Below are 13549 nucleotides of genomic sequence, written 5' to 3' on the forward strand. Positions count from 1 at the left end.
TACATATGCGTATAACATCCTAGCTCAGTAACTCTTCTTTGGAATTTCTTGCAGTATTATGCTCTAATGTACCAAAATAATATCATAAAAGCAAATCACAGTCACCAGTTTCACACTTATCAATGTTTTTCCCCGTTACAAAAGCACAGAATTACACAACGAACAGCGATTTCTTTACCCAAGGTACATTTAATACAGTTAAGCTCTTGTACTTAACTGTATGTTGTAGGCTTGCGGATGCAGGAATACAGAACTATTTGTCTAAACAAAGGCAGAGCACATAAGCTGGCACAGAAACCAGCGGACCGTCAGGACTTGGCAGGGACCAGTTCTAGTTTAAGTCAAGATTTCATCTTAATTATTTGCCATTTAAGAGCAAATTATGGGCATTGTTTTTCATGATTAAAGGTGCCTTCGACCAGCAAATAGTACATCTTGATGGTGATCACTCATTCGACTCATTTTCCTAACTGATCTAGAAATGTATTAATCAAAATAAGTGTATAAATCTTTAACCCAACGTTTGAAGCAATATTTAGATGTGGCATTGTGTTGGGAGGGTTTAGTGAAGTACTGATACCTATGGATCCGTCTACCATAAAATAGCCCTAAAGCAATACTATATAGTATACTATATAGAATACTACGCTAGACCCCCTTCATCAGGACTGGGTATGGCAGAGTAAGCAGGGGTGTTGAAATGTTTCATGCATATCTGCACGTATGGTGTATAATTGAGAGTGACATCATTATATTATTTCCTGATATAATGGGATAAATAAAGCAGTGTCACTCAGAATGATGGCAGTTGCTATTTTTATATATACATTATAAGCTCTTCGATGCCAGAGGGTATCTGAGGCATTGCTTGGCACGGGCTGCCAGGAAAAAAAGGCAGCTGGGACATGTAACACTGCGATCATTCAGCGAGCACAAAACGAGACGATCCTTCCTGCATGACCTCACCTGTTCTCTCATAGTCTCTTGTTATTTTGCCTTGGCAGATGTTTTTTTAACTCTTTTAATTATTTATTGTATCTAAAAAAGTCTGAGCAGGTTCAGTACGTTTGATGGAAAAAGCCTCAATAATGCCCTGCCAGAAATTAGATGAAAATGGTGGTGATCTGTTTGTAAAAATACATTATATATATATATAATATATACATAAACCAAAACCAATATACATCCACACACAATATCTCATGTCTTACCTTTGGCTTTGGGTTGCCAGTAACTTTACATGTGAAGGTGGCTGGCACTCCTTCAAAAATCTTATAATGCCTCAATTTTGTCTCAAATTGAGGTGGTGTAGCGTTTTCTACTTCTTCATCGTCATGTTCCACTTCGTCGTCTGATTCTTCAACAGGGGAACGTTCCAGACGATATTCAATCTCACTGATGAGCCTCTGCTCAAAGCTGGAGACTTTATATTCCTACCAGAGTTTAAAAAAAAAAGCAGAATACCAAAAAATGTAAATAAAGAAATATGTATATGTCGGTTATTTATCACAGTCAGTACACATATACTTCAACTGGATACAGCGATGGCCGCCTTTGGCTTGGGCTGTTGAATACAAAAAACTTTTGATCATCAGCGAGTAGTAAAGTAGCACAAAATGTGTCCAACAAACAAATTGGAAGGAACAGCTAATTATTGATGCTGACATTATAAACTGTGACTAAATATCTGACATATGGAAACACTAAGTTTTCTTCAAAACATAAAAATACATTTTAGAACAACATGATGTGAGATGTGTAGGATAACGGGTGTGTGCTCTGTGATCTGTGATACTGGGCATGTGTTAGCAAGGTGATAACATGCGTGTTTGAGTCCTCATTCACCTACATTACCAATTTCCATAATGACATAAATCCTTGCGGACTCTCACTGACACATGCATCTGAGCTTTGTGTTCCATAACACGCGGCCTGGCGTTGGTAGGACCAGCAGAGCCCCTACGTTTGTGAACAGCGCTCTATAAAATTCATGAGTTTGTCTCTGGCCATCCCCAATGAGCTTCCCCACAAGAAGGCTGGGGCTACTTCCACAGCTGGATTAGCTGGACTTCTTGCCGTAGACACAAGCTCCCTTTTATAAACACCGTGTCCGAGCTGGAAGCAGCACAGCGGCTACAGGGCTATCTCTCCTCCATCCCCGATATGTATTCAAACTCTTGGTCTATCTCATTCAGCGATATAGGCCTCTGGACTTGTTTCCGTGCGACACTCCCCATTCACTACTAATCTTTCTTCAATTTAACAGCAAGCAGATGTATGCCAACAGTCACGCTAAGTCAACATCCACTATAAAGGCAAGCTGCTATAGTTTCAAACGCGACTTAATGAATATTTGCAGTACGTAAGCGCTACGTACAAAAGAGGGAATTTACTTTGTTGGATCGAGGGAAAATAATCAGCAAACCGGTCTCTTCAGAACTGACACAACGTTGAAGGTTGACTTAAACAGCTTCTATTGATCGTCTATATTCATCGGCTAACTCTTAAAGGTAACACGCAGAATGCAGAGAATTTGTGAATTGTGTGATTTTAACATCGCTACACTTTATTTCATTTCCGACAGGGGTGACCTTGGCTTTAAAATTGATCTATACCGCATGAGGTCATAGTTCAAATTCTGAAAGCCCTGATGACTCTGTGGACATTAATTACAGAAGCTTGCAAGGTCATGTCAGAAGAACATAACCGCGACAGCATTTCTTCTCTGTTTTTGTGGCGCTGTAGGGGATTAACAATTAAAAAACAATTAAAAGAAACTAAACTAAAAAAGTAGGCCTTGCTGCACCATGGTCTATTAATAATTCTACATCTAGTATATTATTGTCCACCTTTCCAAAGACCACATTCCATTTAGAGGCTGCGGATGGGTGGCCAAAAGCTACGGTAAAATATGCCATAAATAAAAACAACAACTTATGTTTCACCTTTGTCTCCTTTCACTTTCTGTAACTGCAAGGTGTTAAAATCCCCACAATTTTCTACTATTCTCTAAAGAATGTATTTCTCGAGAAGTCCTATCGAGGATTTCCACCCTGGTTCTGGCAAATACTGCAGAATGGAACGCGGTATAAGGAACGTAAAATTGCCAGAATATTTTGAACAGGATCTTTCTAGAACTAAAAAGAAAACAGTAGAATATTTTGAAAGCTCATTTTTAACCTGAAAAAAAATCTAGTAACAAAAAACGGTTCCCCTTTGATGCTACGTCAGTGTCACAGATGAGATGTCAGCGTCAGATATTTAAGTAACCGCATGGTGAAAGTTAGCGCCCAGTGAGGCGCGACGCGTGTTAAGCTTGTACAGTTTTCCTTTGATTATTTTCCCAAGCTGATTAAATACGGATCAACTTTTTTAAAAATAAATACCGACTGGAATAGAAGTTAAATCGGAGCAGCCGGATATTATCCGTTGAATTAGAGCAGCAAAGCAAACATTATAATTTGGATCACCTTGCTGGGCTGTCTTTTTAGAGACATGGTGAAAGTTCCCTTATCCTTTTCAAATTAGACAATCCCCGTCACTTTTATGATTGCATCGCCTGCTTATTTTTAATATATATATATATATATATATATAAATATATATATTTTTACACAATATATTATGAATACAGGGATTTCTGTATCCAGTGTGGCGCAGGTTATCTAAAACACGAGCATTGTGTTTATTGTGTGCTTTTCAGAAGTGAGTCAGTACTCGTATTTAGAATGGTGAGCGCTCTGAGGCATTTATTGAAAGCAAACAAAACACTCACGTCATGCGGTTAATACAATTTATCGCATGCGTGACAGACACACACTGATGTTTTGGGATTTCTCTTCCTTACCGTAACTATTAGAACGAACCTTTCCTACGTTCAGTGACTTAAAATAGCTACGTCATCGTCGTGTTTTTCTACAAATGCTTTTGTCTTGGTTCTACACGGTTAAATATGAGTCACGATACTCAAACATTCACACAGGATGGAGTAGAGTGGTGAGAGAAGAAGGTGAGGAGAGGTGAGGAAGAAAAGTAGAGAGAGAGATAGGAAAAAAAAATAACCTTTTGCATATCAAGTGGTCTTTCTACAGAGTCATCGAGAGAGGCAACTTCCTGGAAAGGTAGAAAACAAGATGAAAGGGGATGAGGAGGGTGACTTTTGCTTCACCTCACAGGATCTATGTGCCTGCAGGGTGTACGGAACGTTGACTACGTTATCAGTAATATTGATATGCGTTACCTTTTCTATCATGGCTAACATCCAAAGTGCTCTACTGAAAAACGTTTGCCATGAGACTGAGACAAGGCTCATCCAGAAATGTCTGCTCTATATCTAAGGGTACACTACTAATTCCACCTATATTAAATTTATAGAGGACAGCTCTATGGTTATATAGGACAACTCTATGGTTATAGAGGACAGCTCTATTGTTATAGAGGACAGCTCTATGGTTTTTACTAGCATGCTTGTCCATTGAAATGTTTGGAACTACGCAATGCAAGCATTCCTCTAGATTCATGGCACCTTAGTTGGCATCTATGGCAGGACTACAGGCCGTAAGTGCTAGACATGCACCAGAGCATCCCACAGGCAAACAGTTAGTTGCTCCATAACATGCTAATTCTAAAATGCCTAAAACTATTTTAGGCCCCCCGAGCTTAACATTTATTCTGTTGAGCCTATTCATTAGATGATGATTTTTATGAACGTATCTATCCTGTTGTAATAAACTGTTAACGGGACAGCTAATAGCTTAAACTAACCCCCGCGGAAGTGTCTGCAGAAAGGAATTATTAGACTTCAACAAGTTACAAATCTAATTTTGCAGCCACACCGGGGGGGCTTAGTACGTAAGTCCATGTGATGTCAACGCTCTGCCCTCTACTCTGGTAATGCCAACTTATTGGCCCCAGTAACAAAAATAAATGTAAATAGATATGTGCTTAGTGTGAATTTGCCAGTTTCGACAGTTCTTGCTAGCATAGTTCGAGAGATTATGTGGTTTTGCTTGCGGTAACATGGATAGTCATTCTCTGAAGAGCTAAACAGAGATCTTCTGCTTTTATCTGGGACCATCCAACACTTCCTGTTTTAGCTGCCACTAAATAAATAAATACCCGCGAACAATGTACTGTTTATTAAGTAAACGTTTCACTAAAGGCTGTGGGTGAAGCATTAAGATGAAGCTGGAATATGTCCTAGCATAAGAGACCAGAGAAAGAAAAACAAGTTGCCAGAGGAAAAAAAGAGATAACATCAAGAATAATAAAAAGAAAAAACCCTACACTTACTGATACTGTGTACATAATTCATTTTTTTGATGCATAATTCATCTGTGAATAATTTATTTCTTGTTTTTTTACAGCCTTATGAACACATTCCGATGGTAATAGAGGGACTGGCTGGCCGGCAAGCAAAATATTTGTCTTTTCCAAATAAGAAGCAATTATATGTGGGTATTTCCCACATCTTAGCTATGGGGGAATGCACTATAAAAATTCCTTATGTATGACTACATACGGAAAGGACCCATTTGTGTTGTGAGAATTGACAAAAAAGTATGTAACAAGTTTCCATTATTTTGTATGGGTGCTGCACGTAACGATGGATTACACATTTTACCCAAATTTCCTGTACATTATTTTTTTGAGCTGTACCTGCGCGTTTGAATCATCTTCTGGCTCCTGGATATTGAAGACTGTGGCAACACTGTCAGCTCCAAGCAACCTGCGAGCCATCTTCTCTTCATAGGTTAATTTCTAAAACAAACAGACCGCCATGACAATTGTGATCTGACACTTCCTATAAAAATATATTAGTAGCACTGTAGCACAAGAAACTAGAAATAAAATACCATGAATGCAGATTGAAATACTGCTTCCCAGGATAGGCTCGACTGGGCTGGAGAAACTGTCCAGATGATACCCCAGCCATAGTTCTCCCAGCAAACCCCACACAATTCTGGTACAAAGAGGTAAATTTTAAGCAACCAACATAGAAACCAGCGGAATATTTCTGATGACTGCCCTTAATCTACACTTTGGTAAATATTTGTAAATATGACCCAAACCTTATATCACAAACCATTCTCTAAAATACAGTATATATATATATATATATATATATATATATATATATATATATATATATTTATTATATAATACAAATATATATATAGACATAGAGGATGATAACACAGGATGTATTAAGGCTACCATCTGGTTCTTCTTTGCCAGGGTGTGAGCTATGCTCCTATATTATTTTATTATTACAATATATATATATAGATATATATATATATCTATATATATATATTATGTGTTCCTAGTGCATTACCGGCTGGCCGTTGTTCAGAAATTCATCCTTGAAACGCAGCTTTCTCTCCAGATCTTGTATGACTGCATCTTTTGTCCCCTGTATCTCTTCGTCTGATGCTATGCGGGTGGTGCGGCCGGATCTCTTTGGGAAGCCTCTATTGGAGGAAACACATGACAGATATTTACTATTATTTACTATGACCAAAACCTTTCATGACACAAAACGCACAAGTTTGGTACATGAGACCCTAAATACAAACTCCCTGCTATTGTACTCTAATCTGGCAGTTGCCTTCCTATATATTTTAATAATAAAGGCATGCTGGAAACACGATAACTCTAAATGTCAACTATACTCCGTGTTTAAAGGATGTATGGAATTAAAGGCCCATTATCACTATTACGGGTCAAAGCAATTTCATTTGGCATTTTGTATGATTACACTGAGCCCTGGAGATCACTTTCAATGAAGTGCAGCAGGACAACGGTGATTTCACCATAAATACATGCAAATTCAGCAACTTATTCAACTCGCTGGAACAGTCTTTCCCTCAACAGGAGAAAACCTTCCTTCTGCTTACGGGTCCCACGAATATCAACAGCAATTACATTGTAACCATGCTTGCGGAAGCCATTACCGCCATACATGTGCTTCAAAGTGCATGACAGATTATATATATATATATATATATATATATATATATATATATATATATATCGGTGTGTGTGTGTATATATACACCGGTATATACAATATTAATTGTATTAACCACGTTAGCTGATCTGCCAATTTCTTTTTTTCCTCAAGAGAAATATTCTAATAAAGAAGCCTCTTCTATAGCTGCGCCATCAGGTCACAATTACACATTCGGGAGTATTGGGGATGACATATAAAAGTATTATTGTAGTATAATGCTTCATAAACTGCACACCCTTCATTCGGAGTACTTATTTAAATATCATTCGATATTATGTAATATCATTCGATATTATATAATGCAGCCAAACTACCCTTTGAATGTTAGCGATTAACGCACATAAAACCTTCAATTTGTGCCAATAAAGGGTAATGTAATTTAGCAGTAATTTCATCTATGCCGGAATACAAGAATTGTAATCTAAGCCCTAAACTGATTACTGGAGTATACTTCAAGGTCAATCTTATTTCGTACCATTAAGGAATTATTTTTTAGAAAATAATGAACCATAATCCCTCTTCTAATTATCTGTAATCATGCATTTTATAAAGAGATGGACAACTCTGTCGTATTCAGTTGTTTCTTTTTTTTTCAACATAAACTCATGGATTTTGAAGACATGAAAAGACACGACTAGATGGTTTTGCTAGCGGTAATATTTTCAGTAGCCAAACGAAAGTTGCAAATTGATGTAAGCTACTTTGAATGGAGGATAAATGAATGGGTTTAAGACTGAACAATGTTCGTCACAACAGGATAAATTAGCTAGGGGGCTCTCGGAAACAAGATCCCTAGAGCCTCAGACACACAATTTGTCCTTATCAGAAGACCCTATCAAGGGTGAATTTCCAGAGAAGATCCCACCCAGCCACTTGCCAGTTCAGAATAGGTAGAAATCAGCATTAAATAGATCTCAAAGTGTTAATAAATATCACTACTTGAAATGATTTTGTATCGATTATCATTTAAATTCTAGTTATTTTATATCCGAATAATTAATGTATCTTATTAGTTGTACTTCATAAACAGATATAACATCCTTATAATTTTTAGTCTTGTTTGAAGGCACCATGGAGCAGTCCGATGGTGGAAGCCAGAAAATGAATGGGGGATGAGAAAGAGGTTCTATTGACCCCCCTAAGGGATCTTGCTAAAATATGATATCATTGCAGGACTGAGTCACTCCAATATGAGATACTGATAACAAGTTTATGTAAGCTGTAGATAGTTATGAAGTTGGCAAGGGACCAAAATAAGAAAGTACCGCTATTAAATATCTTCATATGATATTGGATTTACGTTTTACTGAAGCTCCCTAAACAGAACTAAATTACTTTGTTACTGCTATGACCGATTTATATTACTATAACCAAATCCAGATAGCATGTAATATATATTATGTAACATTCTGGGCAAGTTACGATAAAAAAATAAATCTTTTTTAGATTTTAAAATTTTTGTTAATATGTGTTTCCAGAAACTCACAATTACAGCGCATTTGTGAGCATTTACCATTAAACTAGAAAAGCCTAAAATCTATTTACAATGAAAAAAATCAAAATGTGTATCAAATATACCGGTATATGTGTAGAGCAGTATGTGTTTCTGAATAGTATTAAGTAAAAGAGCCAGTTTGATCCTGAAAAGAGCTCTGCGAGGCTCAGAGGTGGCAACCACCTCATTATGACATCAAGAAATCTATCAAATGATTATGGCCCAGGTAACTTTTTCATGCACAGATGGGACTTTACAACGTACTTTGGAACAAACTGAGCATGTCTGAGTATGGAACACATTCTATATCCTCATAAAAAAGGACACTGGTGGCAAATTTTAGCCACAACCTAAAAGCTATCATCACTAAACACCTGTGCTCAAGTAGGCGTACTGATAAATCCTAGTATATTAGCTGAAGTAGGAACATGTAACAATATCCCACTGGCTGCTGTGCTACCCGATGCTTTCACATTTTTTAACTGTGTGTTTCCTTAAACACTGCACATACTCTGCAGGGAGTCTAGATCATCAAAGACTTTTAGGAGAAATTCTACCGTGACTGGATGCTTCAGATGCATCATTCATGGACTTTCATTGCAGTCCCTTTTTTGAAAAATGTGCACAACGTAGAACTGAAGAATGCACATTGAGTGTATTTTCTGACAAATGGGTTTGTAAGTATTATATGACCAGGTTTGGCGTGCTAAAAGTTACAAGCCCTCCCCAACTCTGATATATTTTGAGAGCCTCTCAAAATAAAATAAAAGAATACTTACGGAGGCATTACGCCTTTTGGAAGACCAAGCTCATTGAATGAAACAGGTGATGGCTGGGATGGCAACATAGAGCTGAGGAAGGCAGCAGGACTATGGCAGGAACTAGGACCTCTTCCAGTTGGTGAAGGGGACGGACTGTATGTAGGTGAAGGGGCAGAAACAGGAAGTGGTGGAGGTGGTGGTGGAAGCGGAAATGCATCTTGAACACAATAATTTGCTGTTGGACTCAAGACAGGAGGTGGGGGAGGTGGTGGAGATGATGATGTTGGAGACCAAAACTGTTCTCCTTCATTGGGGAAGGGCTGTGAGAAAGGTGGCACTGGAACCCTACCAAATTGTTTTTGAGGAGTCGATGGTGACATTGGGGATGGTAAGCTAGATGTTGAAGATCCAGAAGACGGTGTCACATAGCCAGAGGCACCCTGGGCTGCAATAAACTGTTTAGGTCGAGCATAGTTGAAAGAGCTTGCTGGCTGCATTGCAGGAGAACTGTGGGAGTTAAGGACACTCATTTGCACAGGAGAAGTGACAAATTGACTGGCTTCCAGCTCCTGGAAAGAAGGTGGTGGAGGGAACGATGGGGATGGTGGGGTATTCTGCTGAATGCTCGTCTGTTGCTTCCACCCACCAGATTCTTTCTCTTGACGTATCTGATTCTGCAGTTGCTGTATTATCTGCGTATCCCTATAAAAACAAGAAATAATAAAATTATTTGAACAGTTTCACAGCTTCTAAGGAACATACCGTTGTACCATGCGCTTAATAACAAATAGAATACCAACCATAACTATGTAGGCGAAAATCAAGCATAACTTAAAATTACATTCCCATTTAAGGCAATATATTTTTTATTGAAGACATTTATAGCAGGTTTTCACATTAAAGTACTCATAAATGTACACTGTTGTACAAACATCTTAAAAATGTTAAATACTGTAAATATTAAAAGTGACCCCACGTATAATAATCTAACTGCAAGAGAGTTGACTCCATCCCTTTAAGCATACGTATAATTTTCTTTTTTAAATAAACTATTTGCCCTACTGGATATTCCAAAGCCATCTACATTTGCAGGATTTTTGGGATTTTTCTGTCCAACCTTCTCTATAAACAACTGTTGGCTTTAAAGCATCTTCTGCATTTCAGTTATTTGTTATCTCACATTCCATCTGTGGTTAGATGAAATAAAACCGTTTCATCAAAGAAACTTTCACTTTTGTTCAGTTGTGAAATTCCTGAGCTTTTAGATAAATATTAGATATGATGTTTTGCCACAGAATGTATTCTTGATTTTGGAAACAGCATATTCAGTTGATGGATAATAACACCTGGGCTTTCCATTGATATGGCTGGTAATTAAACAGCTTGTGTGCCTTACAACCCTATTCAGAAGTAGTATTACCTGGACCTATTACATGTTTTTTGTTTGCATTTTTAACAGTGAACAGTGTCTGACATTTTCCAGAAAAAAAATCGGAGGAAAAAAATTGTACTGTGGTCTCTTGGCATGATAAAGAAAAACAAGTTTCTATTAAAATGTGAAGCAGATCCAAGCAAAGTGCCAGCATCAACTCATGTGGCATCCCATCTAGCAATCAAGGTCAGTGTGAATCCCATAAAAAGCCCTTATGAGTGTGATATAGGTTTAATGATAAACATGGCACGATAAGCTCTGAAAGAACGATTTTGAAGACATTTCACTGAATTTAGCTACACAGGGCCAGTCAAGCTCTTCCTGCAGCAGAAGCGTATAAGGCTTGGACCTTCATAATGCATAGTCATGGAACTGAAACCACAAACCTCCTGCAAACTCCTCTGTCAACTCTTCATCTAGTAAATAGACTCAATTATAAGCAGGACTATCAAGCAGGGGGTGACCACAAATGGTCACTGACAGCAACTTGTGTGCCCCTTACTATGTACTAACATTTAACTAATGGATTGATTTTACTTTCTTATATAAAGTATAGAGTATAAATATGTTCTCTATTGTCATGTTTTGTGCCCTTGAGAGTTTTGTTATTTCTATTATATCGTTTATTTACACTGGGGTTCAGTGACCTTAGAATGTCTTATGTATATATCTCCAAAGGACAGGAAAACACCACAAAATAACTTTGCCGTTCACTGTAATTTACATTTTCCACTTTGAAAAAAATACCATAATTCAAAACATATTTAGTGGGGCTCAAGCAAACATATGGAGCTGAAGTTCTATGAAACAGCCAACAAATCATCACAGAAATGTACATAATGATCAGTGTGGGCCACTATCTGCCCCAAGGGGTAACACATCCATCAGTCGTTATTATACTTTGTGATACTGATGCTCTTGATTTTCAGTTCTTACCATCACATCAAAAATCTTTGACATAAACCAAGACACACAGGTTTAAATACTTTTCTCCTGCTTTATGAAGTCGAAGGGGCTAATAAAATTCATTGCAGCAGAGAAACACCTTAAAAAGGCACTGTACTTTGTAGTTGTTTGTGAAAGCTCATACTTCGTAACGCTGGGAGGGCAAGCCACTGACCTGAAGCCAGCTCTGATCTTCCTGGTTTTTATTATTTATACAAAGGTAATTAAGGTAATGTTTAAAGGGAACCATAGATGTTTCTGTATATAGAACAGAGAAGGTTTCCTCCAGGGGTGTAACATAGGCGCCTGTAGGATCATAGAGGCATCCCAAGTCTTGGTGCAGAAGTAAATCCTTTAAAAGTTGGTTCTAATCCACTGTTAATGGTGACCATAATATTTTATTACTAAGCACACACAAAATGCTTGTTAACTTACCATTGCCTCATGTGTTGAGCCAAATTTGGTCTACTTGCTTCATAACATAAAGACATTGGAGCGAGTACAAGGATCAAAGGTTCAAAAACATGAACCGAGACACAGCTATTTAGATCCAGGATACACACATGGAGAGGAGCCCCCAACACAGCTAGCAGGGGGTGGGGGCAGGAGTTTGCGTTACGTCACTGGTTTCAGCTGACATTTCAACAAAGTATATGTATATTCTATATCCTGTGTCTTTACGTGATGCCTTAAAAAATTATTACGTTGGAAAAATAGTATTGTTCACCAATAATTAGATAGCTGAATTTGATACATTTTATTGGGCCAACATAATGAAAGTTCCATTCCAACTAAAGAAGAAACATCTGAAGATCCAAAAGCTTTTTCATTTTTCTATGTTGGCCCAATAAAACATCTCACCTTCAACAAAAGGCTCTATTTACCAACAATCAGTGAAATGTTAGCAACAGGCAGTCGCCTTGGGTAGAGAAATACCCACTGTATGGGATAAAATGTGTTGGGAAGGACTATGGAAGCAATATTAACACCATTAATAAATGTGACATCAGCCCCAGACATGAGCTCTGACTTTTCCCCAGGCGTTGAGGTCTCTAGTTATGGCTCTGATAAGCACAATGGATTGGAAACTCTCGTACATGTCTTGGCACACTGTGTATAACAGGTGTCTATCATTATCTGACCATATATACTAAAATACACTGACAGAAAAGAAGTTTCTAGAGTCTATTTTTCACTTATTATCTACCGTTTTCCTGGTGGTACGTGCCAGGAAAATCAACTTTGATACACATCACCCCTGCGAGGATTGTCTTGCACTTCTATGTGACCCATCCCTTTTACATAGCGGATTCTTCTCACACTCAATACAGAGCTCAACCTTCTCACTTGGATGTGTTTAACTCTAGAACGTAGTATGGATAGTCACATTCTGGTGCAACATGGTAGAACTGTGGCCATGGCCATAACAACCAATGCTTTTTACCTATATGCACCAGAATTCCTGTGTGCATATAACCTTAAATATATTATGTTGTGTGCTTTATAATACTGATTATTATCGGTAGACTGACTATAGAGATTAAAGTTTAAAAGGTGATAGTGTGGACAGAATAGGCTTCTAATGTTTTCCTTTTTCATAACTTTCTAACACTACACAAGACATATCTGTGGCAATAAAATTCTCTCAGTATTACGACGACTGATCTCATGGACAAACCACAGACTGAAGATCCGCAGGGATCAGGAGACATCTTAAAACATCATTTCTGGGAATTTTTCCTATTTATATCACCATCTTGCAGCGCTTTAAGTTTCCAGATGTGAAAAGACTCTGAGCCGATTTAGAACTTTAAAATCCACTGTAATTACTTTGTATGTTCAATTTCAGATACCTATGTGTATGTTAGCTCTATTTATCTATTCTTCAAAAACCTTGAAAG

At 37.8% G+C, this 13549-nt stretch overlaps 1 protein-coding gene across 1 annotated transcript in view; it reads right to left on the reverse strand.

Annotated features, from left to right (window-relative positions):
- Positions 1 to 13549, reverse strand: part of PALLD (palladin, cytoskeletal associated protein) — a 157178-nt gene that overhangs the window by 12293 nt on the left and 131336 nt on the right. The window contains exons 11-14 of the mRNA XM_053459905.1: positions 9290 to 9973; positions 6338 to 6473; positions 5659 to 5760; positions 1212 to 1433 (exon numbers count right to left, since the gene is read on the reverse strand). Of these exons, the coding sequence (XP_053315880.1) occupies positions 1212 to 1433; positions 5659 to 5760; positions 6338 to 6473; positions 9290 to 9973 (1144 nt within the window). The remainder of the gene's footprint in view (positions 1 to 1211; positions 1434 to 5658; positions 5761 to 6337; positions 6474 to 9289; positions 9974 to 13549) is intronic.

Source organism: Spea bombifrons, chromosome 1 (assembly GCF_027358695.1).
Source record: "Spea bombifrons isolate aSpeBom1 chromosome 1, aSpeBom1.2.pri, whole genome shotgun sequence".
Classification (NCBI taxonomy): domain Eukaryota; kingdom Metazoa; phylum Chordata; class Amphibia; order Anura; family Pelobatidae; genus Spea; species Spea bombifrons.